A 20296-nucleotide genomic window follows, 5' to 3' on the forward strand; every position below is an offset into this window, starting at 1 on the left:
CGAGACTGGAATACGTACAAAAAAAATGAATGAAGCAATTTTAAATTGTTCTTCATTATTGAAATTATTTTCTTTCATAAAAGAATAAAACTAAAATCTTCAAATCACTCCTGATTATTAAATAAATAATTAAATAGTCTAGTTTTTACATTCTAATATTTCATATCACAGGGATTTATACATTACACGTAATAAAACATTAGATACCTCACTAAAAATGTGCTTATTGGCCTTATTAAAATAAAATCTTCTTTTATGCGTGCGTTTTAAAGCATTTGCGTTACGAATTATGATATAGAGATATTGGTCCAAATATTAAAAAATTATGCAGGTAGTAAATACGTAAGATAATGCAATTAAAAAATATGTATACAGAAATATGATATGACAAATCGTGACAAATTTTGATATGACAAATAACTGTAAATAAACAATGACTTTTTAAATGCATGCAGAAAGTAGATCTACTTAAATCAGGTGACAAACTGTTTTCTACACAAAGTACAAAAAACATTTCGAAAAGATTCATATGTATATTGAAACAGTTGTAGTTAACCACAACTCTTTAGGATAAATTTAGAAATACTTACATCGATGCTGGTGTCCCGTGAGGTATTCAACACACTTCTTTCACGAGTTTAACAGATCACTATAGATAAAAAATATCATGTAAAGTATATGTTTATTTCGTTTCATTAGTTAATTGTATCACAGATAGTGATCATAAACGTACTTACAGGACACAACTCAAATGCATCCTTCTTCTTTTTCTCTTATTTTCACTGAAAATTTAGAATCCAAGACACCAGCAATGTTTGTACAAAAACTTGTGGAACATCCTGTAAAAAACAATATCATAAGAACAATAGTACGAAAAATAGAAATTACTTAATGTCTTGAACTTATAGCTTTATCAAATTTTATTTAAAAATTGTCGGATAAAATATCATTGCTGTGACATACCGTGCAATTAAATGCATTGTAAAAACCTTACAATTAAATAACATAATTTATAAATATACATATAAATCTAAGCAAAGTTTCATATAATATACAACTGAGTCCGCAGGCGGATTTATATAAATTGTATAAATCAATATAGATTAACGTTAAAATCATCTTCTATTCAGAATATTTAAATTATAATTTATATTATTTATTATATGAAACAGATTTTTATGTTTTGCCTTACCTTTACGATTTGATTTTATTGGAATTTTTTCGAGACAAAGCACATCGATTCGTACTACAAACACTCACATTCAGCATTCGTTTCTATACATATGAATTGTAATTTTTAATTGATATTAAATTAATATGATAATATTTTATAAATAACAATATCATTGTCTTTTTTTCAGCGATAAAGTATAAAAATATAAAAGTTGTATAATGTTCTATATTATTTAGATTATTTCTATATATATATATATATATCGATGTTTTTTTAGACAAATATTAAGATAATAAACAAATGCACTGAAATTTTACACAATATCGTTATCGTATTATTTATTCCACGTACCATAACTAAATTAACTAAACTAAATTGAGTGCGAATTTTACTCTACATCATCATTTATCTATTTCATAAAGAAACACTGTATCAATTAAATCTCTTGAATAATAAAAAATTTATTTAATCGTACGTTTATAAAATAATATGAATTTCCGCACGTTTGAACAAAATGTATAAAGAACGAATAACACGAAATTTTTTGAATACTTTCATTGGTCATATCAAATCCTTCTTTATGATTGGTTGACAATTTACTTACAATTTACTTACTAAAATAAACAACGCGATTTTTAAAAAAAGAATCATGTAAAATATAATACATAAGTAGTACTGTCGAAAGAAAAGAATTATAAGAATGAAATTTAAAAGGTTTAGTTATAATAAATTTTACCACTTTAGTTAAAATTATTCAAATATAATACTTTTAATGTAATTTTAATATTTATTGACAATTTTACTATACATGTATGTAACGAAGCTTATTAATTTATTCATGTAATTATTAATGTAATACATACATAGCGGTGTATATCCGAACCTTTTATTTATAAATTTCTACTCCCAAAATTAAACATATTTATAACAGGATATTTTTAATTAAATAGACATATGTTTAAAATAAGTCTATTTTCTTCCGTGTATACATATCATATTGGCTTGAAATCGTGATAGTGCATTAAGCATTATAAATATTTCGTTTGGGTTTCTATTTAATGGAAGTTGAATATCTACATATGTATATTTTGGTATATTTCGAAGACAGTATGTATTCTTAAAATTTATTCATAATCCACTAACCTATATAGCAAATAATGTATGTTACTATAAATGTTTAATCCTTCTCAATAATAGTTGGTCAAATACGCATGCGACATATACTTTTGAACACATTTCCTTATGACAGAAAATTATTATAAATATATTCCTGTCCTACCAGTAACAACAATAAAATGCCTCGTGTAACTTATCGTATATTTTATACATTATTCATTTGAAAATTTATTTTAACATTTTTTTTCCTTTTTATATTATTTTCTTCATGTTGAATTTGCTCAAGTATCGTCTCTCATTGTGTAAACGCTAAATATTCTTCAAAATTTATGCAATGAAAGTAAAATAAAATTAGTTAGCGCCGAATATTTGCTTCTAATTTAATCTCTCACTAATATCATACATCCTTTATATCATTTTTTTCCTATTAAACATTACATAAAAATATTTGACACTAATGATGTTATCAAGGTAAGTATACCCTGATTTTATTATATTTTTTAAAATACGTAATTTAAATTTAAAAGAAGCATTTTGTAATCTTAAAATAAATCATAAATGATAAAATATGAAAATCGGAAATATTCGATTCAGATTGAGTACAGAAACTACATGTGATATAATCAAGTTACATAATATGCTCCTATTTCTTTTAATGCATGCTAATTAACATTGCGTATGATATAGTATATTATTTATCATATATGAACATAAATTACTAAAAGTGTACTTAATTATAAACAATCACAATAAAATGCTACACGAAAATCACAATAAACAATAACTTTATAATACGCACTATATAAATACAATAATTTACATACGTCTAGAAGTGGATTTAAACTGAATTTATTTGGCAAACGCAACACTAAAATCATCAAAGATTTAAAAAATCGATACCTGGTTAAATATTTCTAGAGTCTTGTATACTTAATAAATAAATTAATTAAAAAATGGGAATGTAGGGAGAGATAATGGTCGAGTAATTTGACAGTTTCGATTAAGAAATAAATGCTTATTCGATTAAAAATACATGATATGGATTGAAGAGGGAAAGAAGTTCAAAATGTCTATAAAAATGAGGAAGTCATTGATACATTTGATTTTGATTAAAACAATTTTGAATAGAGTAAAATCTGATATAAACATTATCGAAATAATCAGAATATTATATATTTACAATTTTGTAATTTTGAACAAAAACTACATTATACACACTAAAATATACTAGTAGATCAGTAATAGTCTCTGCCATATATCATTCAGATTTAGCTACAAAAATATAGAAGGTACAAAAAATTATGTTTGGAAGTTTTGGAATCAAGAATATCATATGGGAGTAGATACCATATATATAAATATAAATATCGAATGAAACGATTACGAAGTAAATTCAAATGTATGTATGTATACATGTATATGTACAAGTAATTTCGCAGAAAAAATAAACGAAGTAATCCATATACTTATATTTCCATATATATTTTCTTTATTCAAGGTAGGATAAAATAATAAAAAGAAAAGTTACATAATCTATCTTTTTGTTTCCTCTTTTTCATGTTAAATGTAATAATACACCGAAGTCGAACAATGTCTCTCTTTTTAAATTACATATATATTTAATTTTTTATATAAATTAATTCTTGCATCCATCAAATATCAATTTTGAAGAAAAATCTATCCAAAATAATCTTTTTTGCAAAATATCGCAAATTTCATTCACAAAATAAAAGATTGACTCATATAAAATATATATATAATGCTGTTTTTCCTAGAAAAAATGAAGTGCAATATTATTGGATTTAGATCAATTCATAATTTATAGATTAATTTTTTATCCTAAATAATAAACAAATGGAGGATTGTTCTAACTATATAACTTATCCCACATATATATGTATACAATACATGAATAAATGAAAATAAAGCTAGTTATGACTCGTCCACCTTCTATAACTTATGAATGATTCGTCTTAAAGTCTTAGGATATTTTGATTTTGGAAGTGTTATTTTAGTTCAAAATATTACACTTCATCAATTTAAAATGTAAAATTTAAATAGATAACTACATCCAAAATCAACTAACGTAAAATTATTTTTTCCTCACCAATTTCATTCTTTATGAACATTATGACACACAATAGACAAGTAGGAGCACAAGAAATCAAGCCTATGAATACTAACAGAATATAATTTCTATAGCAGTCTTTAACTTTGGCATTATTTCAAATAAAAAACTGAAATAATGTAACTTTTATATATATAATAATGGTTTAGTAAATAATGTGTTAATATCACTAATGCTCTATTGATATCGAAGTCCACAACTGAAACTAAATTAAAAATTATGTATGAAAAGGAAAAAATGACCTAACTACTTCACCTATATGTCAGCACAAATAATATAAGCAATTTACAGTATCATAAATTGAAGATGATAAAATATTAGAATATTAGTAGGACTAAATAATAAGTGCTTCAAACAATGCATATTCATAGGCTCAATTATTGAATATTTTACCAAGTCAACATTCATCACCATTCATACCAGAAAATGAATTCTTTTGCCAATTAATGTTGTGAATTTAAACATTACTATCTGGTCTATTGGTAAAACTCATTGGTTGAGCATTTTCAACAAGTGTAGCTTGCATACTCGATGAAGGAACCTCGATATTCGTCGCTGCTGATCTCATTTCACGAAGTGGTGCCCTAAAAATTCATAAATTATTAATTTATTTATTTATTTAATTATTATTTATTACTGTCGTTATATGTATATACAAAATATACATTTTGTATTATAGAACACATACCTATAAAGACGCTTTAATAATATAAAATGTTACGTTATAGCAAAAATTTCAATATTATTTTAAACATTTTATAACTATATCTAAAAAGAACCTATACTATTCATAAATAATAGTATTTAACAAAGAAGTATTAAGGGATGGTATTTAAAATTGAAAATAATGTGCTGAAATCCAAATGTATATAAAATTATAGGTAAAAGAAGCTAGCAATATCATGCAACTCATTAATATAAGTGATACACTATATCTCAAAAATATAAGAACAAAGCAAACATGTGTTTCCAATGCAAGAAATCCAAAGCTAAATATGTATTTTCCAAAGCTATGTGTGTTATTTTCGTAGTATTAAAAGAACCTTTGTGTATAGGTAAATAATTGTTTAAAATTATGAACTAATATTCTTAAGCTTAAGCATACACACATATAAGCCTTTCATTGCAGCATAATTAATTTATGAGTTTTAACTTACATAGAATAAAAATAATATATGTATTATTAAATCAAATAATTCAATTTTTTCAAGTAAATTAGCGAAAAAACCATTGCACACAGAAATGACAATTTCATTGTAATGTATTAGATAAATTAAACTCATATTGTCAAATATATTAATCATAATTATAACATTAAAATCTAGCCATAAATCTAAAAATGTAATGTGGTATCTAAAAATGTGGTATCTAGAAAACTACAAGTGTAAAAATGACATTAAATTTTATTTATTATTGCCTGGTTAGAGAAGTGGTGCAATGAATGTTTGATGATTTATGTAGGCCTCCAGACATCAGGATCTTCCACGAGAGTTGTATGGTGATCTGTAGTAGGAGGTACAGTACCCTGTGGGGAACTCACACCCGACGTCATTCCTGCTGGGTCGGGCCTGGTTCCTCTGTTATGATTAGTGTATTAGTAACGAAAAATTAAGTATTACATACGACAAATATTATATACTTTACTATTATATTTTAATAGTACATAGCTTGTAACGTATGTTAAATAAAAGGAAAATGATACATTTTGTGTTGCTTTGTATGAATGATATATACTTTATGGAACTTCATAATATGAAATGGAAATTATGTTAGTTAATTTATGTATTATAAAAAGTACCCAAAAACCATAGCAACAAATTCAAACATAAATATAAACAAATATGAGATAATGTAACAAAATTAGTCTTCCACCCACAAGCAAATAACATGTGCACACATGATAACAACACACCATACAATTTATTTCCTTAACTGAATAAAATAATCGTATAAGAAATTATACTAATTTTTTAGAATTGAAACAAAGCAATATACTTATTAATATAAATTGTTTATACCTATACAAGTATATCTGTATGATATATGTAATTTTAATATGAATGATATATCTCCTAAAATAATAAAATAAACAGATGTAACTTACTTTCGCCCAAGTGACATTAGTCCATATATTACACCTGTCGCAAATATTAGACCACTGCCAAATAAGCTACTCATTCCAAAACAAAGGAGGACTGAAGGAATTGCCATTCTAAAAGTAAAACAATACATTATGTCTAAACAGTAGCAATATAAATTAATATTAAAGGAAAGAAAAACAATATAACAATAACATAGTTAATTTTCTATCTCCCAGCCATAAAAGAAACTCGCTTAAAAATTTTCTTTATTACGATGCATTCTCATTTAATTATCTATGCACATCACTATAGAAAAAAATATAGATTTATAACTTAAATATTTCATTAAAAATATAATTTAAACTTACATACAATATCCAGCTGCTCTATTCCAATATGGTCTCTTTTCCACCCAATCACTTAAGTTTTGTACATAATCAATAAATAGACAGCAACATGGTGCTTCTATTGTTGCAACTATAAAACCAGCCACCATTTGCCACATACCACTTATTAGGCAATCTACCGAACCCATCAGAATTGATAAACAATTCCATCCTCCAAGAATAATTGCAACTATAACAAATTCACAAAAATCATAAATAGCTATTGTGTCCATAATATAAAGATAAGTAATAAAAATGTTTATAGTGATAACAATAGATGATTTAAGATGTTTAAGTTCTATATAATTAGTTGTAAATATAGAAAAATCACAAACCATAAATGCATATTGTATGTTAATACTGTATATGTCTATATAAAACATGAATTATTATATACATTTTTATGTAAATTCTAAAAAATATAAGAAGTTTACTGTAAAAGAAAGTAATGACAGTAAGTTAATTCCATAATGATGTATATCTTACAATACATGTTATGTTACAAAACATACTTATACTACCCACGGTGCCGAGTCCTCGTCCAGCATACTTCATCCACCAAGGTACATCGTCCTTGGCAACAGGGTCCTGTCCTGGTCTTTGCATAATCGACGATATTTTCTCAGCGAACGACTAAAAAGTCAATAAACTATCAATATAAAAAAAACATAACATATGTCCAAATAATTGTAGTTTCAATAATTGAAAATACATTTACCATTTTTATCGTTCTAGTCTCCCCTTCTTCACCAGCTGACAGGACCAAACGAGACTGACAGTACTATAAGGATGTTGATGTACGGAAAATCGACCCGTGAGTTTCTTAATTATGTGGGCAGAGGCGCTTATATCTGTCAACGATTTTGTACGTAGTTCTCACGTGAACTTCTTTATAGTTAAGCTGCGACGGTCATATAAACAGGTCTAGAGTCTGAACTACGATCATATCTAGACACTCGCTAGGGAAAACCACCCCTCTTTTGAATTGTGAAAAGTCAACATGGAAGACAACAAAGTTCTCGTTCTGCGAGATAGACAGAGATGAGTAGAGTATCTCTGTCCCTATTTGAGACATTTATGGCACCTCACGCATGCATAGAACGAGAACCTTCCTGTCTTCCATGTTAATTTTTCATGATTCAATTTTAGAATATTCCCTAGGCTTGGGGTATAGTGTATGGATATCGAGAGATCTGTTTATATGATCGTGGTTTAAGCGCTGTTTGTATTACCAACTTACAAAATAAAATATAACCTCTACGGCAAATTTCTACCAATCAATATGAAATAAATATTCATAATATCAAGCGGATATTTTTATTATTTTTAAATATAAAATTCATTTTTACTAATATAAATGTATTTTCTAAAATTGTGAATTTTTCCTAACGATTTGTTTGAAACCGATTTTGTCGAATTTATTTATAATCTTGAAGAACGAAATACATTAAATAGATATTATTTTATATTGAATATTAAAATAACAATACATAATTATATTAGAATATTACATACTCGTTCTTTTATTTATCACAAAATTAAAAATTTATATTAATGAATTAACTGAAATTTGAATATAAAATATGAGAAATATTTGTACTTAGAATAATTATCTTCTTTGTAGTTTACAGAAAGAATACTTAATTATCGCATTAACAAACATGAATCATATTAATTACAATTATTAAATAACTCCTTTATTAAAATCAAATCATGTTGTATACTCAGTAAAATCATCCATATAAATACGTTTGTTCGATCTTGGTGATAAATCATCAGTTGTTCTATCTGGATTATTGTTTGTTTCTTGCAACACACGATTCCTAAGTCGTTTAATATGTCGTAAACGTTCTAACCAGTTAGAAGCATATGGATTGTGACTATTTTGTTCCAATGATGACGAAACCATTGAAGCAAGCTAGGACAGAGAAGAGAAACTATAAATTTCATTGTAATATAATTTAAGAGAAAGCTATAATAAAACAAATACGGTATTAAACTAATGTTGATTTAATTTTTTTTATATATTGGAAAGACATTGAATAGTATACGAATAGTACAATATAATTACAATTAGTATATTTTTTTATAAAACTTACATTGGCATGAAGAGCTAACTGTCGAGATAAAATAGCTAAATTTTGATCAGAAATAATTTTTGGTTCACTGTGTCGAATATGTTTAACTAATTCTTCTTTTACTTGAACTGTAACTTGATTAGTACCATGATCTAGGGGCTGAATTACAACACATGCATAATTGAACTGTCCCTAAGAAAGCAACACAAATATTAGTACATATCATACTTTACAATGAGATACTATAATAAAACATACCTTTACAGTTTGTATATTATATGGTTCTCCAGATTCATTATAAACAACAGTAACATAATTATTTCCAATATGTTGTTTTTTAGATGTACATTTCGGATCACTTAATTTTGTTGGCATCAACGTAGCAACATGAAATGCCACCTGATAAAATTATATAAAATTACATTATCAAAAATATAAAATAACAAAAATTATAGAAATTTATTTCAACCTGTGTAACATCGTCTTGCCAAATATATGCAAAGTTTCCGTTTTCACCATTACGATCTAAACCTCCCAAAAACACACTTTCATCAACGTCCTTCAATCGGACTAACGTTCCTAATCGTTGTAAAAATTCTGTATATCGAAGTGATCCATGTTGATTAGCTAAAATTTCAGTTTCATTAGAAGCTTGCCCTGGACCAACATAAAGAACCCCAATTTTATGGGTTTCATATGGTTGTATTCTATCTAAATTTGTTACTGCTCTTTGTACAGCCGTTGTCTGTGGAACCAATAAAGGTTTTTCTGAAGGCGAACCAAAATGTGCTGTATGATACAGTTGCAAAAACACAAAACTGTAATTTATAATTTAAATATAAATTTTACATTAGAACACAAAGATAATTACCGAATATTTGTATTTAAAAGTATTGTATCATTACCTCGGATTGATACTAGTTTTAGGTGTTTCTTTTACTCGTGGCGAGTTTCCTCTACGAATATTATCCCATTCTCCACGGGACTTTTTTACGGGGCTCATTACAGAAATTGTATGACCTCTATCACGAAAAGGTAATGGCAAAGGAGGTAACATAGAAGGATCAGGTTTCTCATCCTTTTGCTACAAACAGATGTGTGTATATGTATTTTCCTTTTAAAACAGAGTATTTAAGAATAAATATAATCAACAATACCTTATCAGCTAAATGATTGCGTCCAATAGGTGGTTTACTATCTGATCCTAATGGCATTTGTTTTTGACCAGAGTCAAGACTAGATAAACGAGGATAAATTTGTGTAGGTGATTGTGGAGGCTTTGCAACAGATGATTGAATTTGTGTTGTGCGTCCCTGTACTCCCAAAAAGTTTCCTTGAACCTGTAAAAATAGACGAAAGGTTTTTGTAATTAAGACATATTGCAAACTTTATTTACTTGAATACATAAACTGGAAGTGGCTTTTCATGCCCGAGAGGCTAAAAAAATAATACTATACCTGTATGGTAGTAGGTGATGGAGGAACAGTATTGCTGGTAGTCGTAATAATTTGAGTGACTTGTGTTGCACCTGGATAAGAACGTTGAGATCGTAATGCAGTTGGATGATCTGATGCATTTTCTGATGGAGGTGTTGTACCCATGCCAAACATCTCTTCTGGTATAGCTTCACAACTAACTCTGCATAAATATATCTTTATTATTATATTTACAAAGCTAATGAAGTTATTATTAAAATCTATTAAAATAATAGAATACACTATTATTTGTTAAACAAATAATACCTCATATCTTTTGCATATGTAGTTTTTGCAGGTTTTTTTAGTTCTGCATCAAGTTTGACTTCTATATCTGTAGATAAAAGATCTCGGTCTACTTGTTGCAAATTGCTTAGTTTTTCTTTATTCAAGAATGGATTCTTCCAATTAGCACTCATTTCAGGACTAGAATTTGATCTGCGTACGGGATTTCGAGAACGACGTAAATCTACCAATAATTTTTACTTTTTAATATACCCATTTTATTATTTGTTTATTACGACAATTAAAGTATAATAAGGTTTAATCATACCATCTTCACCATCCTCTAAACTCTCTAAACTATCGCGTGAACTTTGCCTTGAAGGACTCGGTCGAGCTGGTGAACCAGGTATTGCGATTGGACCTGATGATACAGAAGATATCACAGATTTCATAATATTATGATCACATCGTATTTGATCCATACTTTTATCTGCAGTGTCCTATAGAAAGAGAGAAAGAATTGTACATCTTTTTACATAATTTTTAAATAATATATTTTGAAACTACCTCTGCTTCATCTCCAGAACACTCTGATGTAGATTCTTGCTGCTTTTGCAACAAATCTTGATTTGGCCTATATAAAGCCATTATATCATACACAGGAAAGTCTACATTTGTTTCAAATTGCATAGAGTTCTGAATCCTCATTATCCAAGACATATCACCTGTAGGTCTACGTACATATATCTCAGCCCAACCCTGACACCAACAAGCACAGAGCACATGTTCTTCTTGTTTCTCACTATTAAGTATTTGTTCTAATTTTGATGATTCTGCTTGATCTTTTTCCATTTTTTCTGAAGAATGGTCTTTTTTTGTTAAATCTAAATCTTCCGATGCTTTCTTTGATTCTTCTGTTGGGGAATTTGCAGCTGTGTTTGCAGTAGAGCTCCCATGACCTCCAGAGGACTGCCTAGACAATTTGTCCTCTTTTGCTGTCTATTATATATTATCATTTTATATTTTAGAACAATTTGTAACTAATAGCAAAATAATTATGTAAATAATATCAATAATGCATATTAACAATACCTCTGTACTCGATGCTCGTCTTAAAGTTGATTGAGATGTTTTCGAATGTTCAGGAGATTGAGGACCAGGTTTACATACAACCCAACAATTATCACAAAGTCCATTTCGCATTGCTTTATTGCTACAACCACTTGTTGTTACTGTAATAAGTTTGTTACCAAGTAGCCATGTCATTGATTGGCCCTCTTTAAGTAGAAAATCGGCAGCTGCTAGTCTAATAAAGATAAGTTATACTTATTTATATATATATATATTAATTATGAAATATATATATATGTCGGGTGTAACATTAGAATTAGGGTTAGGGGCGTGAAACGAATCTTCGTTTGGATTACACGTTGTCGTTATGCAACAGAGAAGACATTGACTAGTGCAAATATGATTGTCATAGAACTGGACAAGTAACCGTGGTAATTAGATACTCGAGAAACTAATGACAATGATCCTAGGTTCAATAACGAATCCGCAGTCGACGGGATGAGAGATGAACGTGCTCACAAAATCTAAATCGGACGCGTAATATTCACTGATCGTAAGGTGTTACTCTATTCGTCAATGGGACCGCAAGAAAGAATGACTTTCCGTTCCGACGATGCCACAGAGGAAAACTATGATGAGGTGTGTCTAAGGACACGAGATCATCGGATTCGTCGGGGATAGCCTTTGTTCGGAAAATAAGGGAAATTGACGTTGCTGCTAATTGGTCAATCTCCGTATCGGTAGTTAGAAAAAGATGCTAGCCGCTCTCGAGGGAAAGTTGCTAGTGGGAGACGTCGTTCGTTGAAAAAAATAGATCTCCCCTATCTTCCCGTAGTTGGGACAAAGACTGTTTGTCTGTTTGAAGGACTTCAGGTAACTAGATCTTAGTGTCTATAACGGCCCTCGGGCTAGCTGATCACGTACTGTGGAGACGCGTCGGCATCTGGTAACCATCATACCCGAAGAATAGGATCTGCGTGTGGCGAGCCATGGAACAGAAACCGTTGGAATGTTTACTGTCGCGTGCCGCTATACATATTTCTTTTAAGGAGAGCTATAGAATTACTCCGTACCTTTGTTAGACAAAGCGTTCATCCCGTGACCGCGGTTACGTTCGGCGACTGGCTGTCGCCTCGAGCCCAAACTCATTATCACAAATCTCGAACAAATACAATCGGATCGAAAGACGACAATTGTTTAATTACGCCTATGATAGAATCTAGATTACGGTGTTAGGGGATTATCCCGAAGTTCCAAAGGGGAGGCTTCGATGTCCTTTCATCTCCGACATATATATATTTCATAATTAATAAAACATGAAAATTTATAAATTTACCTTTTAGGTCGAGCTGAATAAGTTGAAAATGTATACCGAGCCATAAGATCAATACAAGTTTCAGTAAGCTCCACATGAAAAGTCATTAAAGCCTCATCAATTGGAGGCTTTAAATCTGAAACCTTATTGTCTCCTATCATACGATTAGCCATTATAGGTCTCTCTCTCCTGCCCCTACTACCCTATAAATAAAAATATAACAGTAAATAATGGATTAAAAAACGATAATAAACGAATATAGTTTTATTAATTTTTATACCTGCTCTGTTAAGCTTGAACTACGTTTTCTATTTGAAGAATCTTCATTTATGAAGTTAAAATCCGATTTCATTAAATGTCCCTCTTCAAAGGGAACTATTACATTTGCCTTCAAACCCTGTATATTAAAAAAAAGTCAGTTTCATTATTAAGAACAATAGCTAACAATAGACTAATAATAGCATGTTAATAATGTACATACTGTAGTAATAAATCTAACAAAATCTCTACGAAATGGTAGTCGACATTTCAAAAACCATACAGCAATTACATGATGTGCTAAGGATACTGTATAATGATCATATTTGAAGGGATTTGTATATGGTAATAAAATTGCAAAGACAGACATGTATTGATCTCCAATAAAACTTGCAAAAACTTTTGGAAGCCTAGTAAGAGCTGCAAGGAAAAGATATATAAATACATATGTATCTCACGATTAAACTTATTGGTTGTTAAAGTTTTTAATACTTACTAGACAGAAATTCCAAAATTGGTATAGCTATATGTACTGTTGCTGAAATTTTTGATAAATTTAAAAGTACTTCAGATAGAAGTTTGTTCATTGCATCACGCATTTCTAAAATACAAGTTGTAAGACTAGTAACACACTGACTTGCACACTTTGCTGTTAATCCAACCTAAAAAGTGACAATATTTAAAAATTTTAGCTAGCTACAAACATTGCATCAGTGTATTAATTTTAAGAATTGAATTTTATTTTCTTACTTCTAAACACTTTATCAAACGCTGTTGCAAATTAGGTTCCAGATGTGCATGATATGAAGCTAATGATGCTAATACTGGAAAAACATGAACGCGAAACTCTGAAAGAGTAAATTTTGGAGGAACATTGTAGAGAGACTCTGGAAGTCTCAAACTTTTATCACTGACCTATAAAAATATATCAAAATAAATTTGTTGGAATGTTTAAGGAAGAAAATAAGATAATGTACCATGGAACAAAGTGCAGTTGCAAAGAAGTCAATATCGTTTGTATGTCGTGATAATATTAATGCTCTATTTTGCATTACTTGAGGCAATTCTTTTAGTACAAGTTGCAAAACCTTCCAATCTGTAAAGCCAATAAATTTTAAATTCAACTCCCAACTTTCATAAATAAATAATTATATAATAATTGAAAATATGTATAATATAAACCTTTTTCTGATTTAATACAGGAAATAACCGCTTTACATGCATGTGCCAATGACATATGAGTAATTTGACAAGATAAATGCTGTAATGGAGCTGGACTAACTGGTGGAGGACTACTGCCACCTCCTCCACTATTCATTCGTTCAGTTGTTGCATGTTCTAAAACTAGATATGGGCTGAACTTTATCACGGATGCATTTTGAGCATCCGGAAATCCAAGATGATAAAGCGTATTCGCTCTAATTTTTAAAAAACATTCAAAAATCTAAAATGCATAATAATTTTATAATAAGATACACTAAAATATAAGATACACTAAAATGTTAACGTATTACCACTAAAAAGTTAGAGATTAAAATATTTTGTATTTATTACATCATTTACATCATTTATGTTTATTACCAAGTATCGAATGGTAGAAATGTCATGGAAGACGGTTGGTTCTTTGTAATGTTGCTCCAGATGATTGACTAAAACTTTGTAAGCACGTATGGCATGACTTGATGGTAAATAATAAATTTTTGATGTTAATATTTTTATCACACCAACAATTGCAGTCTTTACATCTTTAATATCGACATCTTTCGTAACTGGAGTGTCAGAAGCGAATGGTTTGTTGATTACCTTAACATACATTTTTGATTTGAATATGTTATATTAAAAATAATGTTTTATGTAAATAAATATCTAAAAAATTATATACCTTCTCCAGTATATCTAAAAGTTCTAAACATCTTTTTGTATCACACTCAAGACAGAGGTCAACAAGTAAATGTGCAACACCATTACGAATTGTAATATCCGCATCCATATCGACATGTTGAAAATATGGCACAATTATTCGCTCAATTAATTCATCTTCATATCTAGATCTATTGAAAGAAACGACAATTACAAAATTTATTTAATTTTTACAAAATGTCATTTTATATACCTATTAACTTGAACGACGTTTGTTAAAACATCAAGAACTTTCATTCTAACATTAGTACGCGTTTCAATTTTATAATAACGCTCCATCAAATTTGCTAATCTGGATTGCCATAGATGATGTGTAGCTCCTATAGTACGTGCTCGATATTCGATTAATTTCAAAATGGAACCTTCCTAAAAAAAAATAATTTTATATTTTGGCACAGAAAAAATATTTAGTGTTATATTTACATTAAAAATATAATAATTACAGGTCTTGCATCACTACATCGTTCAACGAGATCATAAAATCGTTGAATACAACCATTATAATAGTTACTATCCAATAAATTTTCAATGCTATTTATTGTTTCATGTAAACTCACTGAAACTTGTCTGGTTGCAGGCTGATTACTAGTTTCTAAGAACAGAATACATTATTAATAAAAACCTAATATTTACATCGAATTTTACAGTTTTAAATTTTACCTGTATGAGAAATAACTTCTTCAATAATATCAAGAATAATACTCCATGTAGGGTCCCATAACTCAGCACCATATTTATTTACTAATCTTTGAATTGATAATGTGACTTCATACATAACAATTGGATGATTACATTTTAAAGCCTTATAAAATAACAAAGCAATAAACAATAAATTACATGAAAACATATAAAGATTATACTAGATTTTTATTACTTACTTGATAAAATGAAGGTAAAACTGATGTAGGAGTACATTCTAGTTTTGGAATTCTATGAGTCCCCCAAAGACCCATATTTACATAAAATACTGCACCTCTAAGTAAACGAACATCTCTCTGAAAATTTGTATCTTGTAGCAAACGACACATCGTATATAGTGCAGAATGACCCATATGTGTACCTAATAAGTTACGCATTATCTACAAAAAGTCATACATATTTGAGATTGAAGTATTTCTAAATTATAATTTTAATTTAAATTAATATTATTTAGACTTCATAAAATTTTGTGATGTACCTTCCAACTTATTTGACAGTATGTTTCAACATTAACACTTCCACATAATGCTATGATAAAAGTTTGTAATGAATCAGATTGTAAATTACTGTAACAAACAATCGCATCCAAAGCTTCTAAGCATCCAGAAACAACTTCACTGCTATTGCTATAATAACATAGATGGCAAATATACCTAAGAATATAAAATATGAAGTATTTATTTTATAATGTCTACCATAATTGTTGATTTACTTATATTAAATTATAAAATATTTACTGAACAAGGCCTGATATAATATCTTCATCAATATATGCTGAGTTAAATTTTATGACATTAACAAGAAGCGATAAAAACTCAGCCCCCCTTTTTCCATCTCCTGCTGTTACAACAGGCATCCAATCTAATAAGAAAGGTCCCATTCTCTCCTCTAGGTGCAATATATCTTTTCCATTTTCTGTTAAGCTTTGTAAAAGGTCCAATCTACATAATAATCCTCAACTTAGCTAAAATATTCATAAAATAAAACAATTTCTAATTATTGTATTTTAATAGTTACCTAGGTCCAATATCTTCAGGAATATTGTGTTCCTTAACAACCATAAAGAACTTCATTCTCATAAGAGAAGATAATTTAGAATATTGACCTTGAACAAGACATCGCAGAAAGTTTAATGTCACATGTCTGTGCTCACGAGGCACATCCTTTTCTAGAAGATCTTGTACCAAATACCATAATCTTTCAGCTGCTTTCTAATGAAAAAATAGAAATCAATAATATTTTTAAACATATTACTATGAAATATTATTTAATAGATAATGTTAGACATATTAGTATAAATTTATTATAATAAACAATCTACCTACATCTTCCCATTGTTGATTAAGAACTGCATCACACAAATCTTTAATTACTTTTGTACGATGATGCACAGGACTTTCAGGACTAATTTCTTTCTCAAGATCATGAGTTAATGTAACATCTTCACGACTTTTATAATTACCTAAAAATAAATTTATTATTGATTTGTTTACAAATAATATGTACGAATGTAATTCTGTAAATAATATATAAACTGCAATCGTCAATTATAATTTATAAATTATAATTACAGAATTATTTTACTTAGGACAAGATAAAAGCTTATTATCATTGAAAGCGTGTCTCATTATTTGATATCAAAATATATCAATAATACAATGTAATCATTAATTATAAAAATTGAATCTTTATAAAATCACCTTTGTTAATGCGGAAGAATTGTTTCAATTTATCATGTAATGTTTTATTATCTTTATCTTTGGAGTTCATTTTCGACATTTTATTTTACGAACCAAAAGAAAACACTAGGATATATCCAGAAAGAGTTGTAATAAGTATTAGTAGGCATATCAAAAGCAAATCTGAGCAGAGAAATGTCAGTGAGATGCACCGTGTAAAGAGAGATGGGGTGCCAGAATGCCAAACACCAAACAGCTGTAATTTGCAACTATAAAAAAACACTAATGAAGACTATCAATATATAAAGTTTAAACGTATGTTTAAACCATATTTCTGATATTCGCCATTAGAGGGCTACAAGAAATAACTAATTCCCGCAAGTACTTATTCAATTAAAAATAAATTTCCAAATGAAAAATTGTAGATCTATTATTTTAATGATTTATGGCCAAATACAATTGTCTTGTACGAATTCAATTTATCTAAAACAGTAAACTGCAAGCAAAATATCATTTTTCCCTCTCTTTCTCTTCTTAAATATCTAAATCTATTCTACTATAGAGTACTATATATTATATATAAATAAAATTTTTAAGTTAAAATATATTTAGTATTATTTATATTAAATATAATAAATGTAGTAAGTGTATGAAATACTTTCTTTCTCTTTTATACAGAAATATAGTAATATACTTTTATGATTTATTACGATTTTAAAATTTTGATATAAAGTTATAGAATACAGAATGATAATAGATATATGTACATATATATATATATATATATATATATATATATATATATATATATATATATATATATATATATATTATTTATTATATATCTTTTAATGTTCTAATATCGTATATTACATAGTTCTATAATTATCAACTATTATCAATTTCATTTCTTTTATTTACTCTAGGACAACATTTCAGATAGTTGAGATCAAGGTAGTAACACTGAAAAACAGTAGTAAAATATATAGCTATATGCAATTATACATTCTCATTTTACGGTTAGAAATTTCAATTATACAATGTCAAAAAATTCTACTGTAGATATTTTACAACCTTTACCATTTGAAAAATGGTCTCTTATTAAAAAAAAAGTAGAGCATAACTGGCCACATTTTGCATATGTAAGTTTCAGTTTAAACAATTTATAATCAATACATATCCTAATGTTGTTAATATAAATCTTATAGATAAATCACAGTAAATCATAATAAAATTTTCTATTTATAGTATTATTACTGGATTGAAAATGCTATTGTATGGAAAAAAAGGAATCCAAATATATCTATTCAAATGTATTGCCCATATGGAGATGATGAACAAGGAACTTTCCTTGGGATAAGCAATGTAAGTATTTTATATAAATGTGAATATATAAATGTAAAAAGAAATTATAAGAAATATTATTTCTTATATATATATAGTTATATATATAGTTTTCAGAATATAATGTACTAATATTTACACTGCATCCAAACAGTGATATTATAAATAAAGTGTTAACAGAAACCAAAGTCATAGATTATAATCAACAAGTAAACTTTGTTACAGTTCATGAATGTTTTATATCTAGTGTACTGACTGCACTAGAGAATCTGAAACATTTGAGAAATGTAGAAACAAATCTAGTGTTGTCATTTAACTATTATTTTAAGCCTGCTGAAGAGTGTATAAAAACAAAGACTTGGTATTCATATTTGCTATTATATTATCAGTATACCACTATAATACCAATATACAATAATTTATTTGCTTTTCTTTAGGATACCAAATGAATGTTATATAAAACCTCTGGATAAATCAAACATTCCATTAATACATTCTGTATGGCCACACAGAGATGTGGAAAACCCACAGTTATCTCTAAAATACTTAAGTACACTGGTAGAAATGAATGGTGGAATAGGACTATATTTAAAAGAAGATGATTCTTTAGTTTCTTGGTGCATGCAAAATGATTGGCATGGATTATCAATAGTACAAACTGTAGAGGAACATAGAGGAAAAGGTTATGCAAAAATAGTAGTAAATATGCTTTCAAAGAAGTTTGCAGAACAAGGGATTTCTACAGTACTATTTATTGTTAAAGGAAACACAACATCTGAAAATATGTTTAAAAAACTTGGCTGGAAAGTAGTTGCACCATTGGTTTTTATAATGCTTAAAAGACAAGTAGCAAATCCTGACAGTGACACTCAAAATTGATTATTCAATAATTCACCAAAATGATAAAAATGTTGTAATGAAAGATTTAATATTTAAGATTTATATTAATTAAAGATTTAATATTTTCTACAAATAAATTTATTGCAGTCAAAAATAAATAATGCTTTAATTATAGTATATTTAAAAAATATAAAAATGAAATAACAAAGATAATTATGTTTAAACTTAGAAACATGCCACAGTAATATCCTTAGGATAATGTGAAAAGTTATTTACCAAGTATCTTGATCTTAATAAATACTAAATAAAAAATTTTTACTCTTATGTATATAAGATTATAATACTGTTTTTTAAAGCAATTTTGATGCTTGTGATTGAATTTAAAAAATCTTCTTTTCTGTAACTTTTCATATGAGTTACTCTTACTGCTTATTTGTATTTACTTTGTATTAGTAATTTTGATTTTTTATGCGCCTACAAATTTGTATAATTCCTTATCAGTCATTA

General features: G+C 28.0%; 3 protein-coding genes across 4 annotated transcripts; 1 reads left to right on the forward strand and 2 right to left on the reverse strand.

The window, feature by feature from the left end:
* Positions 1-1941: 1941 nt before the first annotated feature.
* Positions 1942-7802, reverse strand: LOC126864060 (calcium channel flower). 2 transcript variants are annotated; one of them, XM_050614995.1, is made up of 6 exons: positions 7604-7796; positions 7398-7518; positions 6868-7075; positions 6523-6630; positions 5836-5995; positions 1942-5002 (listed from the first exon to the last, which is right to left on the reverse strand). In XM_050614995.1, exons 1-5 carry the CDS (start codon positions 7604-7606, stop codon positions 5872-5874), a joined length of 564 nt encoding a protein of 187 aa, XP_050470952.1. In that variant the 5' UTR covers positions 7607-7796; the 3' UTR covers positions 1942-5002; positions 5836-5871. The 2 variants fall into 2 exon arrangements, with proteins under 2 accessions (XP_050470952.1, XP_050470951.1); XM_050614994.1 differs by lacking the exon at positions 5836-5995 and having other exon boundaries at positions 7604-7802.
* A 577-nt stretch (positions 7803-8379) lies between these two features.
* Positions 8380-17893, reverse strand: LOC126863998 (tuberin). Its single transcript, XM_050614848.1, has 29 exons — positions 17627-17893; positions 17252-17388; positions 16944-17137; positions 16664-16867; positions 16405-16579; positions 16106-16306; positions 15888-16029; positions 15671-15819; positions 15421-15593; positions 15190-15358; positions 14889-15110; positions 14490-14751; positions 14285-14403; positions 14058-14222; positions 13804-13969; positions 13531-13727; positions 13330-13446; positions 13071-13252; positions 11756-11969; positions 11231-11662; positions 10992-11163; positions 10706-10907; positions 10421-10601; positions 10121-10303; positions 9869-10047; positions 9433-9781; positions 9222-9362; positions 8985-9155; positions 8380-8803 (listed from the first exon to the last, which is right to left on the reverse strand). Exons 1-29 carry the CDS (start codon positions 17703-17705, stop codon positions 8597-8599), a joined length of 5484 nt encoding a protein of 1827 aa, XP_050470805.1. The 5' UTR covers positions 17706-17893; the 3' UTR covers positions 8380-8596.
* Positions 17812-19926, forward strand: LOC126863694 (uncharacterized). Its single transcript, XM_050614104.1, has 6 exons — positions 17812-17863; positions 18554-18559; positions 18668-18747; positions 18854-18970; positions 19060-19310; positions 19387-19926. The coding sequence occupies exons 1-6, from the start codon at positions 17812-17814 to the stop codon at positions 19826-19828; spliced, it is 948 nt and encodes a 315-aa protein (XP_050470061.1). The 3' UTR covers positions 19829-19926.
* The last annotated feature ends 370 nt before the right edge of the window (positions 19927-20296 follow it).

This window comes from Bombus huntii, chromosome 3, assembly GCF_024542735.1.
Source record: "Bombus huntii isolate Logan2020A chromosome 3, iyBomHunt1.1, whole genome shotgun sequence".
NCBI lineage: Eukaryota > Metazoa > Arthropoda > Insecta > Hymenoptera > Apidae > Bombus > Bombus huntii.

Coding starts and splice junctions, on each gene's coding strand:
- LOC126863694 (XM_050614104.1), top strand. CDS start 17,812: ATGCACCGTGTAAAGAGAGATGGGGTGCCAGAATGCCAAACACCAAAC. Junction 18,748..18,853: donor ACTGGCCACATTTTGCATAT/GTAAGTTTCAGT, acceptor TTCTATTTATAG/TATTATTACTGGATTGAAAA. Junction 19,311..19,386: donor TGTATAAAAACAAAGACTTG/GTATTCATATTT, acceptor GCTTTTCTTTAG/GATACCAAATGAATGTTATA.
- LOC126863998 (XM_050614848.1), bottom strand. CDS start 17,705: ATGTCGAAAATGAACTCCAAAGATAAAGATAATAAAACATTACATGAT. Junction 16,030..16,105: donor TTTTACCTTCATTTTATCAA/GTAAGTAATAAA, acceptor TTATTTTATAAG/GCTTTAAAATGTAATCATCC. Junction 11,663..11,755: donor GACGAGCATCGAGTACAGAG/GTATTGTTAATA, acceptor AATATATAATAG/ACAGCAAAAGAGGACAAATT.
- LOC126864060 (XM_050614994.1), bottom strand. Junction 6,631..6,867: donor AGAGCAGCTGGATATTGTAT/GTAAGTTTAAAT, acceptor TTTTACTTTTAG/AATGGCAATTCCTTCAGTCC. Junction 5,003..6,522: donor CTAATGTCACTTGGGCGAAA/GTAAGTTACATC, acceptor ATGAATTTTTAG/GGCACCACTTCGTGAAATGA.